The sequence below is a fragment of the Choloepus didactylus genome, chromosome 17, assembly GCF_015220235.1.
Source record: "Choloepus didactylus isolate mChoDid1 chromosome 17, mChoDid1.pri, whole genome shotgun sequence".
NCBI lineage: Eukaryota > Metazoa > Chordata > Mammalia > Pilosa > Megalonychidae > Choloepus > Choloepus didactylus.
The window spans coordinates 59,656,781-59,682,185 of NC_051323.1; the positions used below are offsets into that span (position 1 = coordinate 59,656,781).

Below are 25,405 nucleotides of genomic sequence, written 5' to 3' on the forward strand. Positions count from 1 at the left end.
ATGGCAGTTTTCTGCCTTACTGGGTCCAACAACCAAGTTAGTAGGATCGGTTTTGGTAAACTTCTGCCTGAGGTTGTAGACTTCCCAGAACTATTTATATCATACCATTTCTTTTGAAGGAAATCCTTGGGAATAAATCTGCAGTTGCCAATATTGAGACACACAAGCAGAATAATGCAATTAGTAAGTGACTTAAAGCTTAAGTTATGTGATTCCTTTTTTAGGTCAAACACCTGCAACATAGAATGTACTTCTACCTAGGAACTACCCCATTCATAATATAAGAGTACAAGTGCTAATGAATCCCAAATTCTCAGTCCACAGAAATAGCAGTATGGGGAGAGGACACATACAGCTCTACCTGCTGAGATGGAAAGGTTGAAAATCTCTTTCATGGTGGTTTTGTCTTATTCTACTTCCCACTCCCAACATTTCAACTACACTGGCAAATCTAATCATATTACTGCTTAAACCTTCTCAATGGCTCATAACTATTTTTAAAGAGTAAATAACTCTCCAACACACCATTTTTTAGCACCTGCTTTCCTCTCCAGCTTCATCTTCCACCACTACCTCTCACCAGCACTATATCTCCTTAGAACATGTATTCTATTCCTAGAATATATGATGCTTTCTTTTACTGCTCACATTGTTTCCACAGTCTGGTACACTCACCCCCTGTCCTCCTTCATTTGACTAATTCCTACTTATTGTTTAGGCCTCCAAATCTGGACTAGTTCTCCTTTGTTGTCTTGTACTTCTAATATGTTACATACCATTATTGAGAATGCCTGGTTATTGTTTCCCCAAATTTCTCTATTAGCCACTGAGGAAATGGATCTAATTCTCCTGTTATGCTCCCATGAACATTCAATAAATGCCTATTAAGTGAATGAATCAGTGATGCTCTTGAGACCTCATTAGACCTCACCTATCTCAATATATTTTAGTACACAAATTAGTATAAAAACAAGGTATATGATCTGCTTTTTGAGCTTCTTACTGGTGTCTTTCCTTCTCCTTTAACAGAAGGTTTTAGGCTCCAGGGCACAAGGAGAGTCAACTGCCTTCTATGGTCTCCTTCATTCTTTGAATTATGTGATCAAAATTAAGTGGGTTTAGGTATTGGACTTAAAATAGGATAATCTCAGTTAGGTTATTCCCACCAGTAATAGTAAACTTTCTCTTTGTAGATGGCAAAATATTTAATTTCACTCATCCCCCCCAAAAAAAGACTAAAAATAATAAATATATAAAACTAATTTCAATGAAAATCATTATATGCAACTACAATCATCATCTAGGATTTACAGAGTGTATAATGAATCTATTTTTTTCTTTACCTAATATGACCAAAGACTTAAATACAATAAAACTTCATTCAAAGGGAAAAAAATTTGCATGCCTTTTTATATGCTTGGTAAAACACAAAAATAAACACAAAAAACATTCCAGAAGAGGAATAAGTTAATGAGAATAAAACTTAAGGCAATATAGGTATATAACAATAATTAGTAAACTAGTACTTGCTTCTATCTTACTTAATTTCATAAAACTTATACTAAAGAGATGCACTTTGTTCACCTTAAGATTTATTAGTAACAGAGCAGTGACAAATGTATTGTAAAAATTTTCTAAGCCATAGCACATATTCTTAAAATTGAACACAGGCCATTTTCTGTAGGTACAGGGTCAACAGATCAGATTATTTTATCCACTGTATTAGAGTCCCTTTATAATGAAATTATGGAAAGAAATACATGTTAAGTTTTAACAGGCTGGAAAAAAAAACAGATTTCACACTTTTTCTTTGTGAAAATATGAAGTGAATTCTTCATGTGCCAAAGTTTGAAAGGAAAGTAGGAATACCACATATATCTTCACCGGTTTCTTCTCCTAAGAGAGGCTGCATAGTTTAACAGAGACCAGGAAGGATCTTAGAAGCAGCATATAAACAAACTGGTAGTGTTTCTTCATAAGTAAAATGGGATTACTGAAAATAGGTACTGCACAGCATAACAGTAATGATAAAACTAAGTAACATATACGAAATAGCTCTGTGAAAAGTAATCACTACCTTAATATGCATGTTCTGTTGCTGTATAATTTAGAAGTCTGAAGTATGATTTTTTTTTCTGGTTAAAGTAAGAAGGAAAGAATTTGCAGAGTCAATCAAATAGAAATAAGAGTTCCAGCTATATGCAACTCAGCTATCTTTTTACTGAAATTAAATTTTCATAGCAAATCATTAATACATTTTGTACAGAAATTTACTTTTTAAAAAACTATCCTGCATGTTTTATCAACAGGAAATAGATGAATTTAAGAAAAGCAAACAGACCAAAGCAACACTCTAGGTGTTCAAACTTTATATAAACCATTCATTCCAAGGAGCATCTTCTATATAGTCTTAGAAGGCAGTCACTATAATGCCACTGTTATAGGATACAATGGAAATTACAGCCTAAGGAAATACCTAAGACAATGAAACCTATTCTTATTTTACTGATTTTGTTTTCACCTTTATGACAAAATCTATTTAGCCACACTATAATTATAACCTTGCAAATCATTACATAATTTTTCATCTAAGAAATAAAATGCCCGTAGGGAAAAAAATACTCAAAGTTTTACACATTTTCAAGCTTTAGTTTTAAGCTCATACAGTGCATGTGAAAATACAGAAATATAAGATAGGGGCAGGAAGATTCCCCCAATCTAGACAGGAGAGCAATTTCAAAGCTCTGTGTATATTATATTAACTGACTTGTCAAAACTACCTGCTAACTGTACAGGACTAGGGGACACAGATGACCAGGGCAGAGAATGGGGCAATTTTGACAATGCATTACTTTTATATAATTTTGTGACATCCTAGGTTCAAGTTAAAAGGATTTTAGGGGGCCATTATTATTTTATTCTCCTCTCTACAACAACAACAACAAATCATACTACCAAAGAGAAAATGTTTACATTTTCCTTCCCTTGTAATAGAATAGTATAAGCCAATAAAGCCAGGATTATCTAAAAAGTCAATTTCTCTGTCAAATGTAAAGATTGACAAAAGCTATTTCTCTATTGACAAGTTTTCTGCCATTATTTGATCTACACAGATTCTTTACTTTTAGATTCTTAAAAAATAAGAGGACAGAGCAAATATAATGAAAAATGGTAAACAACATTGACTCAAATTACCACTGACAAAACAAACTTCTGTTGGCAGTATGAGTCAAAAGTAAATACTGCTAATTTCATCTTTAATGTAAAAAATTTCAGATTTAGGCCTGCTAATTTCACCTCTGATGAAAGCTGATAACCACTGAATGGATTTCAAGAGAAAGGAAAAGGTTTTCTACGTTACTTAAAAGGAGTTTTGATAATGGAATTTATCCCCTGAATCTAGTGAGGTATAAACCTAATAAAACAAAAATTAATTTAAAAAATACTACACTCTGTGAAGATGTTCAACTTTATTGTTATTCCAAAATAAATACCAAATCTTCTAACTTCTAAAAAAGATTACGGAATGAAGTAGAATAGTAAGTTTCAAAATGAAATAGGAGTAATCCATAAACCCCCAAATCTCATGTCTATGAATCTACTCAGCAGAGACTTCTACCAGTCCTAAAAGATAAATATGAGGTTATTATAAACTGGAAATAACTTAAATGTTTGCTAATAGATGGTTATATAAAACACAGCATCTACATACAATGTCAGAGATATGTATTTATTGACACTGAAAGATGTCTTTGATATCAATTATTGACTAAACTAGAATCTATCCATATAACAGGTACAATGTAACATTTAAGAAACTCTGCTTAAGGAGATGTCTGATAATCCATGTGAATAAGTTTCTGGGTGTAGGATTTGGATGGGTAGGGTTTTTTTGGTATGTTCATATATTGTTTGTGTGTGTGTGTGTGTGTGTGTGTGTATGTGTTTAATCAGTGCATTTCATTATTGTAAAAATCCACAAAGCTATTTTTAAAACACTGCTAGAGATAAGGTCAAGAGACACGAACACAGTATAGTACCTTAAACGGTTGGTGTAGGTATCCACACAGGTCTTCATTTTGGCTAATAATGTACCAACAGAAGTTTGGGATTCTGCCTGTTCTTCTTCCTCTTCACCATTCTCTGCAGAAAGAGGCAACAATAGGGGCACCATGGATGTACAAGAAGCAATGGCCCGGAGCAATTCCAGCAGAGCCCGATAGAGTGGCACATGTCTTGCCATATCCAGAACTATAAGGGGAAGGGAAGAAAAGCAAGCAATGAGAACATGTGCAATATAAAAGTTAAGTCCACAGCAATGTAGCTTCTACCGAGATCTTAAGGTTAACTGGTTGGTTGGTAAATGGAGTAATGCAGATGTTTATGAAGCATCCATGTGCAAGATATAATAATGGGCAATTTGGAGTGACAAAAAATGAATAAGACATAGAGCTGTGGGGAGAATGAGAAATGCAATTAAATAACTATCTAGTTACACAGCACACAAAAATGATTAAATAGCCTGGATAGTACATTGGGGCAGTAAGCATATAGTATGAAGTGGAAATGTATTTTCTTAAATTAAACTGAAGTGACTAAAGTCATTATGTTACATAAAACATAATTTTATGATCACAGTTTATCAAAAGGCTAATTTGACCACCAATACTGCAGTCAAAATGTACAACAAAAAAACCCCCACCATTTCAAATACTGGTGGTAGAATATACTATAATATGAATCATCTCTACTCTGTATTTATTTATTACTAGACCTCAAACCACAGTCTTCTTTTTCCCCTTCCACCTTTCTTTGCCTGTAGGATCTACTGTATGTATGTAGTCATGCACTTTGTATTGATATATTCAAAATCTACAAATCTGTTTTTTACTTTTTATAACATTGGATACTTATAATCAAAACTTCTAGGGTATTGAATAAATTTAGTCTTATTAGAAAATAAAAGAAAAAAAGGCTAATTTGATATCAAATTTTTGTTTGCAAAGAAAATTACGTTGATCATGCTAACTTTAAATTACTTTAATGTCTAATGAAAATTTTATCAAAATAACATGTATCTAAGAAGGGATTTCCTACCCTAACAACAAATATTGCTTGCTTCTAAGCTTCATACAAGATAGAGCTATTTTTTCCAAACACCAGTTCTTGAATAGCCAGTCCATAAATACATACTGCTGCTGTATAGGACTGGGAATACAGCAGTAAAGAAAACTATAATCCTTCCCCTCATGTAGCTTATGTTCTAGGTAGAGGAGAGGAACAAATTAGTACATTTTGTTTCACATTAAGTGCTTTCTAAATGTGATATAGAAAAGTAAAACAGGGAAGAAGAATTGGGGAAGTACCAGTTGGTGGTGTGAGCTGCATCACTGCCCACAAGGGAATTAGAATATGGGGGAATGAGGCAAGGCATCACCTAGAAATCTTTGACTTTCTGTGTTAATGATAAAAAATAATACAGGGCTTAATAAAATCAGTTCTGATGGTCTGATGACAGATACTGATGGTATCTGCACAGCAATGAAGGAATAGGTTTTCTTTTTATACTTTCCCATGGTGAGTGAGAGGTCAAGGGGGGGAAAGTATGACTGCCCATTCTTTCCTCACTTGAACTTTTACCCTTCATCTTTACCAAGTACAAAATTTCCATCTATATTTGGGTATATTTGGCTTCTCCTTTAACCCATTATCTAACATCCCAACATTTGAACTGCTATAATATTATAGTGTAGCACAGTACAGTACATTACTCAGGAAATGCCAAATTAAACCAAAAAGATACTTATCAATAGGTACAAAACAAAGCATCAATAATTGTGAGGATATGGTGAAGCTAGACTCACAGAGAGAAGTATAAATTAGTATAAACATTAGATAATAATTAGTATTATCTATTAAAATTTAAAATTCCCATAATCTATGACTCAGCAATCCCACTTATTACCATCTACCCTATAAACAAGGAAGCTCAATGCAATACCATATTCAATGGTGAATGGTAGAAACAACCTAAGAGTAATAAATTAAAGGGTCAAATAAACAATAACTTTTCCAAACGATTCTATGCAGCAGTTAAAAAGAATAAAGCAGACCTATCTCCAATATCTGTATTTAAGTGACATAATTAAGTTGCAAAACCAATACATACATATGACATTTATGTAAACACAAAAATACTATTTTTTTATGATTGAACGATATAGGAATGTTTAGAGGAAAAACGTGAATTTCTAAAAATTAGTTTTACATACATGAGTAATATATCAAATTGATTATCCTTACAAAAAAGTAAAACATTCCTGATAAGGCTATAGACTCTTTTGGCTATCTTTCTCCTCCACTCTTTTATTAGATGTATTATTTGGTGTGTATCAGTCTAATCCCTTTTCTACATATTTCTGTGTATGGAGTATTTTATGGACTAGGGGTTATCATCTCTGTTGTGTGTATGAGAAACTACGATTTTGTGAGTTGCCCAAGCATTTAATTAGTGGCAAGACCAACACTGACACCTAGGTACATTTAACTTTACAGCTTTTTCCATTAAACTACAATGCTTCCCAAGTTGTCCATTATGATACCTACTAGCAACATGGCTATTTAAATTTAATCGAAATGTGAAAACATTAAAAATTCAGCTCTTCAGTTGCACTAGCCATATTTCAAATGCTCAAAAGCCATATGTGGCTGGTGGCTGCCATATTGGGTAGCACAAATATAGAAAGTTTCCATCATTGCAGTAAGTTCTTTTGAATAGCTCCACTTTAGGCATTTGTCACTTAAAGACACAAATGCTTTATATTCTGCTTTACAAATACAAATAATATAAAGTAGGTGGGTATGGTGATTCCAGACAGAAAGAGAAAGCAAACATAAAAAGCAGGAAAAAATTATTATTTTCAGAAAACTGACTCTCTACTTGAAAAATCAGGAGAATCCATGGAAATACTTTAGAACTAATATAATAATTCAGAAATTTGTGGATCTACAATGAACACACATAAATACTGCTTATTTTATATAATAATCAACTGGACAAAGTAAGAAAAAATATTTACAATAGCAAATCCAAAAAAACAGTACAAAACTTTATGAAGGAGAAAAACCAGGTTGGAGGACACAGACAACTTTAATAACTGGAAATTATGTTTCATAGATGGATACATTCAGCATTCTTTTATTCATGGTAGGGATTTGGACAGCTGAATTCCCAAAAAATCCTTAGCATATTAATATGACTAGAAACTATATGTTAGAAAGTAATCCATTTTTACTATGATGCTTTATGATATATATTTGATATTTTCAGTATTGATAATCAAAACTCTTAACTTTTACCAAAGGAATGACAATATATCCTGAAATCTTTTTCCATCTTGTCATGATTGCAAAAACTAAAAAAATACATAACCAAATAGAGATAATCAGATAAGAGTTCTCCACCTAGGTGTTATCCTGGGCCTTGGAAGCATTCTTTTTTGCCATCTAGTTTTTTACCAGTCCATTCCTTTATTTTAAAAAAATTCAACTTTATTGAGATAGTCACAAACCATACAATCATCCATGGTGTACAATCAATTGTTCACAGTACCATTATATAGTTGTGCATTCATCACCACAATCAATTTTTGAACATTTTCATTACCACACATAAAAAAGAACAAGAACACCCAAAACATCCCAAACCCCCCATCCCTCCCTATTATTCATTTACTTTTTGTCCTCATTTTTCTATTCATCTGTCTATACACTGTATAAAGGGACTAGGAGCCAAAAAATTTCCACAATCACACAATCACACAGTGTAAGCTATATAATTATATAATCGTCTTCAAGAATCAAGGCTACTGAGTTACAGTTCAACAGTTTCAGGTATTTCCTTCTAGCTATTCTGATATACTAAAAGCTAAAAAGGGATATCTATATAATATGTAAGAATAATCTCCAGAATGACCTCTTGACTCTATTTGAGATCTCTCAACCACTGAAACTTTGTTTCATTTCTCTTTCTCCTTTTGGTCCATTTCTCAATCCCATGATGCCACGGCCAATCTCATCATGTCCCAAGCTGCCAGGGAGATTTACACCCCCGAGAGTCATGTCCCGCACGGGGGGAAAGGCAATGAGTACCTGCAGACTTGGCTTAGAGAGAGAGGCCACATCTGAGCAACAAAAGAGGTTCTCTGGGGGTGACTCTTAGGCACAATTTTAAGTAGGCTTAGCCTCTCCTTTGTAGTAACAAACTTCATAAGGGCAAGCCCCAAGATTGAGGTAACCCCCAATGCTTGTGAAAATATCATTAATTTCCCAGGTGGGGAAATTTAATACTTCCACATTTTCCCATAGTCCCTCAAGGGGGCTTTGGAAACAAAATTTTTATTCTCTGCCCAAATTACTCTGGGATGTATTGGGGCGTCACACTAACCTGTACAAGCCAACCAGATTTCACTCCCTAATCAATGCTCCATGCAATTATGTTGTTTGAATAAACTGACCATACAAGTTAAATTATATAGTGCGTTACAAAAAATATAGATTTTGCACCTAATAAACATCTCTTCCTTTGGTCTCACAAAAAGAAGTTGAAGTTTTAAAAACACTGTCACTATCATCCTTTATCCTCTAGTCTGATTTATCTTAGCCCTCACCAAGTCCATTTTGTTCATATCTCTAATTGAAGTCTGATCTCTTTGTTTAGACTCCTTAACGTTTGCTGTATGGGGTAATGCTGACCATTCATAGCTGCAGAACTCTGGCTCTGTGTCTCAGATGTCACACAGGTACCCAAAGTTCCAGGGACCGACCAGGTTATACACAAAGAGCTCAGCATCTCAGAATTTAGAAATAGCCATTACAGCTCAGGAATGTAACTGCTGTAAGAGCTTACAATCTAGGAACCTTTACAATAAGCTTTCCCCTGGTAATCTACGCTCTCAGATTCAATTCTCAGAGCTTGCACATTATAGTTAGTCCATATTAATGAAGCATTATAATGTTCTTCTATTTCTGGTTTATTTCACTCAATATACTGTCCTCAAGGTCTTATCACCTTACAACTTCATTCCTTCTTGTAGCAGCTCGATACTCCATTGTATGCATACACCACAGTACACCATTCCATTCATCAGTCAAGGTACCCTCAGGCTACCTCCATCCACTGCAAATCATGAATACTAACAGCATAAATTTCACTGTGTAAATGTCCATTTGTGTCCTTCTTTTCAGTTCTTCCAAGTATATACCCAATAACTGAGTTGCAGGACCACATGGCAACCCCATGCTTAGCTTCCTATGGAACCATTACACTGCCCTCCAGATGGGTTGCCCCATTCTACTTCCCCACCAACGGTGATCAGGTACATCCTTTTCTCCACATTTTCTATAGCACTTGTATCCCTCTGTTTATTTTGCAAACAGTTTTATTCACAAACCATACAATCCATCCTAAGGAAACAATCAATGGTTTCCTATATAATCACACAGTTATGCATTCACCACCACTACCTATATAAGGACATTTCCATTTCTTCTACAAATAAAGAGGAAGAGGTGTAAAAAGTAAAAAGAAAAAAGAAAAAGAAAGAAAAAAAAATAACTAAAAAGCAACAAAAGAAACAATAAAATTAAAATAAAACACAATAAAGCTACAGCCAAAAGGGACACTTTGAAGAATGCACAGAAGCTGAGAGTAGCTGCAGAAGAGAGACACTTTAAAGACGGCCAATGAAAGCAGACTCTTGCTTCAGAGAAGCTAACAGAGCACAAACACCCCAAGAGCAACTGAGAGTGACATTTTGAAGAGGAGATGCGGCCTAGAGAGGAACGTCCTGGGAGAGCCATTCTGAAACCACAACTTGGAGCAGATGCTAGCCACATGCCTCCCCAGCTAACAGAGATTTTCCGGACGCCATCAGCCATCTTTCAGTGAGGATGGAGCTGCTGCCGGTCTGGACCGGAGGGGACAGACAAGGAACAAATTGAAGAAAAAATTTCTCCAAAGACAGAGCCATGGAAGCTGAGGCCTGGAGTCAAGAGGACTCAGACTGGGAGAGCAGAGTGGCCCACACACATAGAAAGGGTGAATTTGCCCTGGAGATCAAGGGTGGACATTTGGCTTAGATGCTCCGGAAGAGTTTTGCAAACCCAGGCCCCAAAGAGAGTGGAGCACATTCTCAGGGAATTGGGGAGAGCCTGACTGCCACCCCACTGTTCTGAAGGGGTTGAGCATGTGCCCCAGAGATGGAACGGAATCTGGGTGCTGCCCCGATGTTTGAGGAGGGTAGGGCCGAGAAGGTGGTCTCCCCAGTGTGTGGATATGTTGGAGCACTCGCCCCAGTGTTTGGAGAGGAAAGGGCTGGCCGCAAAGGCCCTTAGGAAGGGTAAGACTCCCACTCTCTCAAACCCCAAGGATGCAACGTCATTCTGTAAATGACTCTCAGACTTTGAAATCTAATGGAGTTTGCCTTGCGGGTTTTAGGAACTGTTTTGGTCCTGTCAACCCTGTTTTCCTTTCAGTTTCTCCTTATGGCAATGGGAATGTTTATCCTATGACTGTTCCTCCTTTGTATATTGGAAGCAAATAACTTGTTCTAAGTTTCACAAATCCACAGCTAAAGAAGAATTATGCCTCAGGACTGACGAAGCCTATAAATGATTTGATGGGATCTTGTACTTACTGTTACTGAAATGATTTAAGTTTTTGTGATACTGTGATGGGATGAATGCATTTTGTGTATGGAAAGATCATGTCATTTTGGGGTCCAGGGGATGGAATGTGCAAGTTTAAATGTATTATGTCCCCCTAAACACCATTATCTTTGATGTAATCTTGTGTGGGCAGATGTATCAGTATTGATTAGACTGTAATTCTTCAAGTGTTTCCATGGAGATGTAACCCACCCAACTGTGGGTAATGACTCTGACTGGATAGTTTCCATAGAGGTGTGGCCCTGCCCATTCAGCATGGGCCTTGATTAGTTTACTGGAGCACTATATAAACTCAAACAGAAGGACTGAGCTTGCTACAGTCAAGAGGGACACTTTGAAGACGGCCATTGAGAGCAGACTCTTGCTCCAGAGAAAGTAAGAGAGGACAAACGCCCCAAGAGCAACTGAGAGTGGCATTTTGAAGAGGAGCCGTGGCCTAGAGAGGAATGTCCTGGGAGAAAGCCATTTTGAAACCAGAACTTGGAGCAGATGCCAGCCACATTCCTTCCCAGCTAACAAAGGTTTTCTGGACACCATTGGCCATCCTTCAGTGAAGGTACCCAATTGTTGATGTGTTACCTTGGACACTTTATGGCCTTAAGACTGTAACTGTGTAACCAAATAAAGCCCCTTTATAAAAGCCAAAAAATAAAATAAAAAATAAAAAACTCAGACAAGAACATCAACACCAAGAATCCCATACCCCTCCTTTATATTCCCTTTCTTACATACATTTAACTTTAGTATATTGCCTTGTTACAATTAACAGAATCATTATTGCAATGTTATTGTTAACTATAGACTCTAGTTTGCATTTGTTGTATTTTTTTCCAAACATCACCCCATTTTTAACACCTTGAAAAGTTGACATTTTTTGTTGTCCCTCATGTAAGAACATATTTGTACATTTAATCACAATCACTAACCATTCAAGGTTTCTCTTTATCTTCTGTCTTACCTTCTGTTGTGTTGTGTGTCCCTAACCTTCTCTTTCAACTGTACTCACAGTCATCTTTGTTCAGTGTACTTATAATATTGTGCTACCATCATCCAGTACTGTGCTCCAAACCTCTCTTTCATCTTTTCCTGTCTATAGTGCTCCCCAGTCCATTTTTTAATTTCTTCATGAGTAAATTGTTCCGAGTGACTGTGCCATTTATAGATAGTAACTGCTTTTTTCCTTTTTGTCTATAAGAAGTAAAGTTGTATTTCTGAGAATGTATTTCATAAAAACTGTAGACATTATTTTTTTGACAGTTAGAAACTACCTTTTTGTTTTGAAATTGCTACTTAGCAAAGGTACTATGTAAATTTAACCATACATTAATTTAACAGAAAAACATAATTTGCATTATTCCTGACTTTAAAAATATTTGTATTGATCTAATAAATGCACTTTTACAACATTTGTAGAAACACTTGGCAGAACTGTAAAAACAAATGACAAATAAGCAGCAGATATGAACCAGTCTCATATTTATCATTTATAACTTGTGATAAGTTTAAATATATACAAATAGAAAAGAGCATGAGATCCTAGCATTCACTTAGTATTACCTGAATTACATATATTATTTTACTTTTTCACTTAACTCCATAGTCTCTGATTGATATAAAGATGGTTTGAGATTTTGATATTCATGAAATATCCACTGTGTTTCAGATTTGGGGTATGTGCCAGTTTGGATGTATTATGCCCCCCAAAACACCATTATCTTTGATGCAGTTTTGTGGTGGCAGAAGTATTAGTGTTGATTAGGTTGGAATCTTTTAGTGTTTCCATGGAGATGTGACTCAGTCAACTGGGTGAGACCTTTGATTGGACAATTTCCATGGAGGTGTTACCCCATCCATTCAGGGTGTGTCTTAATTAAATCCTTGGAGCCATATAAAACCACTGACAAACAGAAGGAACTCAGAGCTGAGAGTGACATTTTTTGAGGAGGTGCAGTCAACAGGGACACTTTGAAGAATGCACAGGAGCTGAGAACACAACCTGGGATCAGAAGACAACAGCCACTTGCCTTCTCAGCTAACAGAAGTTTTCCAGACGCCACTGGTATGGTGAAGGTATATTTGTTGATGCCTTTATGGCCTTAAGACTGTAACTTTGTAACCAGATGAACACCCTTTGTAAAAGTCAACCCATTTCTGGTATTTTTGCATTATGGCAGCATTAGCAAACTGGAACAGGGGGCAAAGGCGCTATGCAGGCCTAATCTTTAAAAAGGTGAAAGGCTTGCTTGCAGGGCTGGTCCTTGATTGGCATCTGGATACTTGGACTTTAAAACATTAAATATTAAATCTAAGTAGACTGTGAAAAGTTAGGCAAATATATGGTAATCCCTAGAACACCCACCCACCCCTCCAAAAAAAAATACAGAAAGAGAATAAAAAAGTGATTACATATATTAAAGTGAAATGCTGAATATCTGAATCCTTCTAAGGAAAGCAGGGAAGAGGAAAAGAGGACAAATACAAAGCAAATAATAAAATGGTAAGCCTAAATCTAGCCACATCAATAATGACATTAAATATAAATTGTTCAAATATATCAATTTTCATATTGGATAAAAAAAAACAAGACCCAACTATATGCTGTCTATGAGAAACCTTTGATGGTATAGACAGGTTAAGAGTGAAAGGATGGAGTCAATCCTTCATATTTTTCCATTCCAGCCTGGTAAATACCTCCTAAAGGAAGAGTGGTGAGAAGATGAAGGGTCACCCTGTCATCAGAGAAGGCGGTGATAGGGAGTACATCATCAAAATCCACGAGTACATCCATAGAGTGGGCTTCAAGACTGTGTGTCTCTCCAGCACTTAGAGAGATCTGGAAATTTACCATGAAGAAGATGGGAATGCCAGAAGACTAAAGGAAATATAATGACTGCATACAACTTGAATCCTGGGACAGGACTGTAATATCCTGAAAAGAATGTCAGTGGAAAAACTGGCGAAATCCAAATAAAGTCTGTAGCTTAGTACTGAGCCAATGTTAATTTATTAGTTTTGATAAAATATATGATGATAACACTGGGGGAAGATTGCTGATCAGCATACTTGAACTATGTACACTATATTTTTAAGTTTTTTATAAATCTAAAATAATTTCAAAATAAAAAAATCCTCTGAAAAAAAATTTTTTTTTTTTTTAAAGCAGGCACTAAATCAGCTCAGGTTGCAAGTTGTCCCTCATCTTCTATGGATTGTGGTGCCAATGTGAGTTCAATTTTCAAAGCCCTTGCTATGCTGTTTACGTCTGCCGTCAATGAGTCAGGAGTTAGACTGGAGCTTGGATTTATAACATAGTTAAATTCTCAAAACTTCCGCTATATTTCACTAGACCTCTTCTTTGCCTATGTTAAGATTTTATGATAGCTCATACACAAATTTGGTAGACTCCCTTCTCCAACTGTCTTTATGAGATTTCCTCCATACTCTCTGGCTCCCAACAGTCCCTGGCCAAAAACAGGTTTCTTCCAGGGTTTTAAATCATGTAGTTCCATAGGAGTTGGCTCACTCTCAAGACAAAGCAGCAAGAGAAAAGAGAAAGAAAAAAATAACAGGGAACCACTCTTCCCAACACTTTTCACACAAGAGGCCCTTTTTTCTAGTGCCTCTATCCTAAAAGATAGGTTTTTCTCTAGGGGTCATAGATGCTGCATGGCCACTGCCCTCGCAGCTGTGTCACTGGTTAAGACACATTACATGGAGCATGATATTTACCAAATTAAGGAGCTGATTTACATAATTTCTAAGGTGCCTTTCATCAAAAAGTTACAAACAAACAAAAATACAAAGGAATTAGAATATACAATATTTAAAATCTTAAGCCACAAAACAAAGTGAAAGTACAAAAAAATAAATGAAATATATAAAAAATGTTGAAACTACTTCATACCCACTAAAATGAGATTTAAAAAAAAAAAAAAAAAAGAAAACAAGTATTGGCAAGGAGGTGGTGAAATTGGAACCTTCATGCACTGCTGGTGGGAATGTAAAATGGCTCCACCACCGTAGAAAAGAACTACTAAAATTGACCATGAATTTCAATGTTCTTTGATATTTATATGGTGATATGTTTAACAAGTAATTGTTAGAAGAGATATTGCTTTCCTCAAATGCATATAGGAAATCTTTCATCATACAAACAAATTAAAATAATTTTCAAAACAATGGTGACTGTGTAAACAAAAAGAACTGCAAAAATTAGGAAGTACAGGCAACAAGCTGCTATTAAACAAACTTAAACACACATGCTGAAATAAACTTACTCTAGTACTTAACACTCACACTAGTTTTGTTGTTCATTCAAGTAACAACAGTCTATGAACTCAGAGCTATATCCTTTAACATTCTAAGATATTCAATCCAAGAACAGCCAGATCTATTTGATTTTATAGATTATTCTGGGCAGTATTACTTTTAATCCAAATCCTTTAATATAGTGACAACCTGGACACAAATGAAAACAATACTGGCCTTATCAATCTTCTAGCAGTCTTCTGCCCCTTCAGAAGAAGGTCACAATAGGCTTTAGACTTTCAATTCATGCTCTGGTGGTCAAAATGGAAGAAATAGCTCCTGTGGTTAATAGCAGTGAGAACTGGAGCATTCCTAGGTGAATTTAACCTAAAATAAAAGGTACTTTGAGATAATCAAAGGGATGGAATGCCTTTCTGCTGGGCTAGATGGGCAAAGTGATATAAATTATCAATTTAGCCACTCCCTAGAGTAATAATGGTTTTCACACTTTTATGTCTGTGATTCACAATAAGAAATTTCACAATGTAAGCCAGTACTTAAGGTGTGTGTGCTTGTGACCAGCTATACTGGTGATTTTATGACTCTCAACCCAGTTTGACACCTAGTACAAAGACCAAGCAGTTTAAAAAAGGAACAGGAATTAATCTAAACAGAACACTTTACTGGGAAGTAAATTACTAAATCCTGCTAATTTTTTCTTTTGAGGTATAACTTACATACAATAAAGCATGCAAATCTTGGGTGCACAGCATAATTTTTACTAATGTATGCACCCATATAACCACCATGAGAACATTTTCATCAAGCTTCAAGATTCCCTCGTGCCCCTTTCAAGTCAATTTCCTTTCTACCAGAGGCAAATACTATTCCAATTTATATTACCATAGATTCATCTTGCCTATTTTTGATCTTTTTATAAATGTAAACATACAGAATGCAGTCTTCTTCTTTTTTTGCTAAACCTATTATTTGGGAGATTTATCCACGGTATGTGTGTTAGTAATTTTTTTATTGTGGTATAGCATTCCATTGAATAAATATGCCACAATTTATCCATTTTCCTATTGATGAACTTTAAGCTATTTCCAGATTTTAGCTATTATGAACTATAGTTTGTACATGTCTTGTACATGTCTTTGTACATGTTACTTCTCTTGCATATATACTTAGGAATTGAATTGCTGGATCATAGTGTAGGAGTGTTAGTTATTAAAAACAATGTCTTTTTTCTCAGCTTGGTTTTGTGTTATTGCCTTAAAACTGAGTCACTGCAATATTACCACAACTATGATAAATGTAATACATACATATAAACTGCACTGGCCGAGACACCAAAAGGGACAATCCCTCTCCTGTCCCATTATGGTCAAACTTCTTGAAAGAGTTTTAAACTGTTTCTCCATTCCTCAATGATCTCAAAGTAGTTCAAGTATTCTATGGTAATTATGGGTTAAAAGTATCTGGTAACAGCCATTTGCTGAGTAATTAGCCCAACAATTCTACTTCTAAGAATTTACCATATATACACAAAGATCCCTTTACAAACATGTTCAAAACAAAACTGCTTGCAATAGAAGGCTAGAAAGAAACTGAAGTCTCTCAAGGGTTTGGTTAAATAAATGATATTGTACCAAATGAATAACCAGGTAGCACTGAAAGAAGAGTAAAATAAACCTTATGCTTGACAGAAACAATCTCTAGACTGTATTCAAAACAGTGTGGATACTTTGCTCCAGGTTTATTTAAAAAAATAAACATACTTGTGCACAATTAAACAGACCTCTGTTTAACAGGAAAATACTTAGCATTTTACACGGTGTGTTCATTAACAGCAGAATTTTGTTTTCCAATGCTACTAAATAATATACACGTATAGCCTTTCTTCAGAATTTCCTTTTTTTAGAGCTCTTTGAATGGAGTTCTATGACGGCATTTAGCACTCTAGATTACAATATTATCGCCACTCTAGATTACAATATTACCGCCACACAAACCATGCTCCACTGCACTGCAGCATTCTGTTAGAAAAACAGAACTCCAAACAGCAAAACATGACTCTTTGTAGGATAAATAGCATGTATTCTTGCCATTAGAAAACAGAATATTACATGCTAAATTACACTATATTAAGGAAATACAAACATTCAAGTGACAGGGGGTTAATAGGTACATGCAAAAATTGTCTTAAAGGTTAAATGGCAGACATTTTGGCAGCTTAACAATCAATAGGATTAAAATTGAATGCCAAATTCCGTTCTTCCATTAAAATAACTGAAGCAATATTATACTCTTATTCAAAGATAACAGCTCTGGAGATTTAAGCCTAAAATGTTCTGATGTATAAACTATAAGACGAAATAATTTGACAAAGAAAATTTTAAATAAAATGAAAACCAAGTCTCCAGACACCATCACATTAGCTTCCCACTGGTCAGTTTTTAAAGTTGAAGATATAATCACAGTACATTGATTATAAATCCCCAACTAGAAACAGCAACTAGAAACAGTGTGGTCTGTTTACTTGCTTAAATTGAAAGACAATTAAAACACCCAGGAAATGTCTCTTTGACAACAATATCAGCAATTCACTTAAGAAAGATACTAATCTTTCTAGAAGGAATCCTCATATAAATGTGGTTTCATGTAGGTAAAATGTGAATGATATGTGATATTAATTAACAACAATAATTGGTAGTACTATACAACTTTTAATAATGCCTTTAATCACAGGTAAGTAACAACAAAGTACTAAAATTAAAGTTCATTTCCTAGGCTCCCCGAGAAGGACTCAGAAGAGAAATGAAAGCTCTGGACTTCTAATCTATTTTTCTGTTGATTCTCCTTTACAAGAAAACAAATTCACATATCAAAGGACTAATAATGATGCTTTAAAAACAAAGATAACTAGACACATTTCTGAACATACTACTACTGTCTCAAAAACTAAATAATAATAGTGATTATGGTAAGAATAGCAGCTAACAAAGGAATGGAAGCACATTACCAAAAACTGCCCGAAGCATTGTACATATATTAACTAACAGCCCTCACAACAACCTATGAGCTAAGTGCTATTGAGAGTGGCTGGGATGGGAAGATTTGTGTGGTATGTATTTTCCCACAATTAAAACGAAGGGAAAAAAAAAAGAAAAGAAAGAAATAATGAAAATTAAATGTAATACATGATACTGGATGGGCTATAATATTAGAGGAAAAAAGGCTAAAAGGGACATTATTGGGCCATAAGAAAAAAACGGAATACAGAATGTACGCTTTGTATCATTGTTAAATTTCTTGCACTTGATAACTGCATTTAAAGTGATTACATAAGTGTATATTCTTGTTCATAGGAAATGTACATGTGTTCATTTTTATGTGTTCAAGGAGTCTGATGTGTGCAATCCGATCTTAAATGTTCAAAAGATAGACTGATGGACGGACAGACAGATGATAGATGGAATGGCATGGCAAACATGGCAAAACGTTAAAATTTGTGGATTTGAATATATAGGGGAGGATATGTTGGAGTTCTGTATGGGGTTTGTATTATTTTTGCAACTGTCCTTTAAGTATGAAACCATTTCAAAGTAAGGTAAAATTTTAGCTTATGTCTGGAACCTGCTGTGTATGGAATAACAGTTATTTTTATCTGACTTCAGATTATTAGTGCTTCATTTTGTTTTGTTTACGATTTCTGAATACTCCCAAAGGGAGGAATTTGGAAAACCAAGGGAGAGTTATTTTAATTTATAAGACATACACTTAACCTAACATGCATGAGTGGATGAACTGTGGAATAAACCCTTACTGTGTACAAAACACCAGATCAACTGTTTCAATCTTGAATTCAGATATGCCTTTGTTTCTGAATTATGCAACTGCTTGAAGAATACCTTGGAAGTATCATCAAAAGCTACAGAAGCAGGTGTGAGACATTATTATAATTATGTCAATAAAAGAAATTTTCTCCTTTTTAAAGTAGTAACTGATACAGGTAGAGAAAATTCTCACTTTCTGCATTTGGAACTAAAATATTTCAAAGGGGAAAAGGATTTTCAAATGACTAAAAAGACATAGAATAGTTTGATGGCTTACCAGACAGAAAATAACATGAGAAATAGCCAAAAACAGTAGCATTTTTTTTTTCTGTGAAACACATAACTCAGCATACATACAAGCTAAAAATAATTCTAATTCAAAAATGGAACACATTTACAGTTTGGCTTATTACTGGGAGAATCTACCAATTTATGGCAAACAGTTACAGGGAAATTTACCATGGTTTACTAATGGAGAAGTAACCATGGGAAATTTTTCTCCTTTAGGAGATACTGAAAGCATCTGCCATCTTTAATAAGAAACTTGTCCAGCTAAACAGAAGCTCTCCATGAAGATAAAAGGTCCATTCATCACTATTGTGGACTAAGTAGCATATCTGATAATGCTTTATAATGTAGGGTAAGGAATACTTTTAATTATTTTAAAACTTGAACATTTAGCAACTTCATTATTTTAGGCTGAGATGTGTTTCTATTTAACTTTTGAGGAAGTAAGTACTTTTTAAAAACTAAAAATTGGACAAATTCAGCTATGATTTTAAAGCTTCTGCAAATTGCTGACAAAATACATTTAATTTTAATACTAGAATTAATAGTCTAGAACTAATGACACAATGATCACCTAATTTCCAAGGATAAAATTATTTTAATTCCCACTCTGACTAACCTCCCCAAAAGATTATTTCTTTAAAGAAAATCCTGTGATTTCACATATCAGACAAAAACTGTGGTTCACATTAAATATGTCAGTCTAGTTAAATATATACGGAATCTTAAAATACATTAACAACTACTGAGTACAGTATCAATACATAAATGGTATAATCAAACACATGCCTTTTGGTATTTTCTATTATTCTGACAAAGTGTTAAAAAAAGATGATTTTAAATCTACAGAAAATACTCGTTTTTAATGTTACCAGACTAAACAGAACTATTTATTGAAAAATGATGCAAGAAGAGCCAAGTATAGTAAATATATTTAATATTTCTCTATATAGCTCAAAGCTACCTTTCTTAGAGGGATTTGTCTCACAATCATACCCTTTTCCTCTAGATGAAGAGATTTTCTGTGAAAATAAATACTGTCATTACTACAACAGAAGATGTAAAGAAGCAAGAAGAGAAAAAAGAAAAGGAAAAATCTATCTTGGCTATTTTAGGCATAACTGGCACAGTACTTAACCTCTTTGTGATTGTTTTGCCTACATCTACACCACACTCTGATGGCCTTTTTCAAGGGGCTGCATTCAGGGCAAGAATGATTTCTAAGACAACCCTTTAGAAGCATATTAGAAAATTATTACACATATTCAAGGGTAAGTGCCTTGGCTCTAAGTGCAACATCAATGACTATAAAACACTTCCAGTTTAAGGAATCAAATTATAACAAGACAAGTAGGCAAAATGTAACTTTTCACAAAGAAAAGACCAGGGAAAACGAAAGCAATGAATATGGACAATAAAGATTCACTACCAGAAAACATACAAGGACACAAAAGCAAAAGTGCCACAGACATTTTTTCTTTATATCCCTGATCTTTTACCTAAATTTAGGGCAGGGAAATTTAGTATGGGAAGAGACCAAACAAAATGACAAGGAAATGAGAGTTTAGTCAGCATTAATCAACACTGAATACCATTTATGTATTGATACTGTACTCAGTAGTTGTTAATGTATTTTAAGATTCCGTATATATTTAACTAGGCTGACATATTTAATGTGAACCACAGTTTTTGTCTGATATGTGAAATCATAGGATTTTCTTTAAAGAAATCATCTTTTGGGGAGGTTAGGCAGAGTGGGAATTAAAACCTCAACTCAATCTAATATTATTTCCATCTGTTACCTTAATTTTGAATGGACTCAAAAGCTAATGTGAAAACTAAATAAACTCATTATCCTGTATTTAACTTTCAATTTAAGAATCTATCCATTCTTACTTTGTTCCTTAACTTGAAATACAGTGATCATCACCCTACTGAATGCTATTTAAGGATTTTAAAAATCTTTAAATCATTTATCCAATACCAATCCTTGTTACAAATCCTCTGAAGTAATTAAATATTAAAATTTAATTCAAATTACTTACAATTAATGCCCTTAGATAAAAGGAACTAAATTTATTGATGAGCACCTATGTGCCAGACACTGCATAGCAACAAACATGCTCAAAATTCGGTTCCCAAAGATGAATTGGAATACAGACTCTGGCAGTTTCTTGTAATGTTAGTGAATGACATACAGAAATAAAAACATTAAGTGTAAGCAAATGCTCTTAATTTGTGTTCTCATTTCTATCTTTCTTTAATATATCATTTATTCATTTTTTTCCATATCAACAAAATCCATTTATATCTTGCTTTTGAATTTGAAAATAAGTCAGTTTAGTAATGGCCAGATCACTGCTAAATAGTTAAACGTGGGCGACTGAATACATTTCTGTGGATTTCATTTTTTTCCTTTGCTCCTTTCCAATCTGTAAATTGACTGGGACTCATTAGGATAACTTTAATTTCCTTTTAACTATGAAACAACAATTATCTCCATACTATGAAGATAAAATCTCTTCATTTTGTAAAAGATTTTGTCATGTATTTTGTAAGAGAGATTTTGTGAAGTATTCTTAGCATACCCCACTAAGTTTATGACAAACAATTTAATGTGCCCCGTGATACTGTTTGCTGAAAACAGGCACACACTATTTTCTAAAATGTGAGTGAAACGAGGTGAAGGTGAGGGGCTCTAAAAAGTAACATTCTCATTATCTGTAAACTCACATTCAAACATTGTAGCAATTCTTTCCAGCAATGAAACAAGATCTCCATCTAGTGGCTAGAGGAGTAAATGCAGGCTTTCTAAATAACGTATTGTGTAATCAACAAAGCCTAGAAAATGAACCTGGCTCGCAAAGCAGCTTTCAGAATAACCCGGCTATGACAGGTGGAAGTCAAAATGTTGACAGAGAGAGACACACACGAAAATGAACACATTAAAATAAAACCATCCTTTATGAGAGAATTTTTCTGCCTACCTAATTTTCTCATGAAAATTACTACTTCCTCTTCAGGGATTTTATCGTTCCTTTTGAGAATTATACTGGAGATAAAATATCCCAATACAAATGTTACCTTTGTATATACTTATTTGTTTAAATAACTTCTGTTTAAATGTGTTTAACTTCTTTTAATTGTTTAAGCACTTAATTGTTTAAACTTATTAAATGTTAACATTTCTTTCCATTACCTACCTGGAAGTTGAGGTTTCAAACTCACTTTCCAGTTTTTCATACCTACCAACTTTGTTTGTTATATATAGTTATATATAGTTAGCCAAAATAGAGTTATGATACTGATTTCATTTTAATCCAAAGTGCAAAATCCAAGTAGGAATATTAACATTACTTTACAGTTAGAGTAAAAGGACTATTACTTCAGCTCAAACTTAAAATCTATTTTAAATGACTGTTAAATACAATGGAACCATGCTGTAACCTTTGACAATTCCAATTAACATACTTAAAATATGAAGACTTTCATATTACTGCTATGATGTCACCAAAGAAATTTATCCATTTGGTTACATAAAACAGGCTTCAAAATTATTCTCTTCACCAATTTTCAGTCTTACAAAAAAAGAGTCCTATATATGAGAATGTCATAGTAGGAAAACTACTAAGTTATTAAAATTTCCTGCTCTTAAGAAATCTTTAAATAAAGTGCCCTAGTAAGACAAAAATTACTTGAAGACAATTTTATATCTGATTAGCCAAAAGCACAAGTAACAACATGAGTCATTCCAGTCAATTTTTTAAGAAATAAGCCTTTCAAATAGCCTCACCCTACCTGTCAGTTTCTAAATTCTGTACTAAAGCACTTGGATGAATTTTATATGCGAAAGAAACAAAACATCAGTGGGCTCCTACAATGACGAATGGGACTTCATTAAGAAGAAAGATAAAAGCACGTACTACTGTTACTACTGAGCAAGTTGATTTATAAATGTTTATGTAAGGATATTCAGAGATCCCCTAATTCAAATATCCTCTATTATAGATGGTCCAAAGAAGTTAGGTAAATTACCCCAAAATTACAAAAATAACTCTCCAGGTTAACCAATTTACATAAGGTCCAAAGAAGTAAAATGACTTAGGTCCCTTTGCCAATTAGCAGCAGAAAAAAAGTATCTTTATTAGCCAATTAACAGCAGAAATTGGTTCTCCTGATATACCTGTCAACTTTTTATTATACTATACTGCTCTGGCAATACAGTACTGAAAAGAATTTCCCACAGATGCAATTTTCTGATCAGGGCTTAACAACCAATGTTTAATATCAGAGGAAAAAATATTATGTATACAGTCCTGCCCTGAACATGGCAGCATTTGATATATACTTTTATTCTTATAATCTGTACTTTTTTTAATGGATAATAAGTTTCCTCTGCTACTTCACTATTAGATGACAACATTCTTAAGGTTAAGTACCTAGTTCTAGCTGACCAAGATGGTGGCATTAGACACTACAGGGTGCTGTTCCCCCACAGAGCCTTTGAACAAGTAGAGGGGGAAGAAAAGGGCAGAGCAAACTTCCTCAAACTCTGTAAAACAGTTAAAGGTTTGTAATAACTCCATGAATGCTGAATCAAGAAAATAGCTTTAAAATAGCTTTAAAAGGTAGGCAAAGCTTGTGTCAGCCTTCTTAGCCTATCCACCACCCCCTCCCCAATGAGGTTCGGAGCCAAACTGCGCTCCCACTGGGGATCCCTGGCCCTGATCCTGAGGGAGCAACCTAACCCCTATGTGCATAATGGGGTTCCTGTATGTCTGTGCCAATTTACTGGATGGTAGCTTGAAAAAATGAATCAGGAAACTCCTCTCTGGCTTGCCCTCCTAGAAAAAGTAGAAGCAGATTGGCAACAGCTAAAGCAGTATAAGGAACAAGGTCAAAGCGGTTGGGACAGAGGACTACCTGCTTCATGTGAAAATTAAACAGCCCATTCTTAAACCACCCATGCATGAAAGAAGAAATAACAAAGGAAATTAGGAAATATCTTGAGGTAAATGAAAAATGAAAACACAGTATATACTCAAGATCTGAAAGCAGGGATGTGAATAGACACTTGCACACTAATGTTCATGGCAGCATTATTCACAATTGCCAAAAGATGGGAACAGCCCAATTGTCCATCAACAGATGACTGAATAACAAAATGTGGTATATCCATAAAATTGAATATTATTCAGAGTTAGAAGGAATAAGAAGGAATAATAATAAAATAAGAAGGAATAAGGAAACACATGACAACATGGATGAACCTTGACATCTTCATGTTGAGTGAAACAAGTCGGACACAAAAGGACAAATATTGTATGACATCACTGATATGAACTAATTATATTACATAATCTCACACATAAAATATATAATATGGGTTACCAGGAGATCGAATGGGGCTAATGAATGGGGAGGAGTAGCTTAATAGGTGCAGAATTTATAAGTTGAATTTAAATCTTTGGAAATGTATAGAGGTGACAGTAGCATGTTATTGTGAGTATAATTAACAGTGCAGAATTGCATGTGAATGTGGTTGAAAGGGGAAGTTTAGAGTCATGTATGTCACCAGAAGGAAATCTAGAGGTTAAAACACGGTAAAGACCTGGAGACGGGACCATCAAGGAACATAAGCAGACTTGTTACCAAGACCATGCTTAAGAAACCCACCCACAGCTCTCCAAATAACTGGTGGAGATTTTATGAGGGGAAGTTATTGATATTTTTTTTGGTAGTCTTTTATTGTTAATGTGACTTTTTTGGTTCCCACAGTCTGACAAGGTCTGGCAACATTCTGATTGCATCTGATTTACGAAAAACAAAAAACAAAATAAAGACAACACCAGTTCCCAGTTTTACTTTCCATAGGTGTTCATCACTTTATAAAATAAATATTTTGGTAAAGTTGAAAAAAAAAAAAAAAAAAAAAAAAAAAACACGGTAAGGCAGGATAGAATAGGGCATCAAGGCTGTGGTCCCTGGCCTTCTATTCAGCTTCAAAAGAGTTGATGCAAAGCTTCACCTGCAGACTTCATGAAGTCAAAATTTCCCCTAGAGCTCTGAAGCCTCCACAAACCATTAATCATGGGCCCAAAGCAAATTCTCAGTTAATGACAAAACGCATGGGGTCATAAAAATTGTTAAACATCTGCCCAAAGACAAATTTGAGTTATGCAAGGGCTGGTCACAAGTAATGATCACCATCTCCTCCTAGCACAAAGGAGAGACCAGGTGTTCAAAGGTCGAGGTAAGGAGATCACAGTAAAGCTTTCCTATATAACAAGCCAACCCATTCC

At 34.7% G+C, this 25,405-nt stretch overlaps 1 protein-coding gene across 15 annotated transcripts in view; it reads right to left on the reverse strand.

Moving 5' to 3' along the window:
• BIRC6 (baculoviral IAP repeat containing 6) overlaps nt 1–25,405 on the reverse strand; it is a 317,621-nt gene that overhangs the window by 39,381 nt on the left and 252,835 nt on the right. For 14 of the 15 annotated variants that reach the window (XR_005212389.1, XM_037807172.1, XM_037807169.1 and 11 more), the window contains one exon: nt 4,041–4,251. Coding sequence is in view for 14 of the 15 variants with exons in the window: in XM_037807172.1 (XP_037663100.1) it covers nt 4,041–4,251 (211 nt within the window). In the remaining variant the exon portion in view is untranslated. Of the gene's footprint in view, nt 1–4,040; nt 4,252–15,217; nt 15,364–25,405 lie in introns of those variants that run through there. The other variant, XM_037807177.1, reaches the window with a different exon arrangement.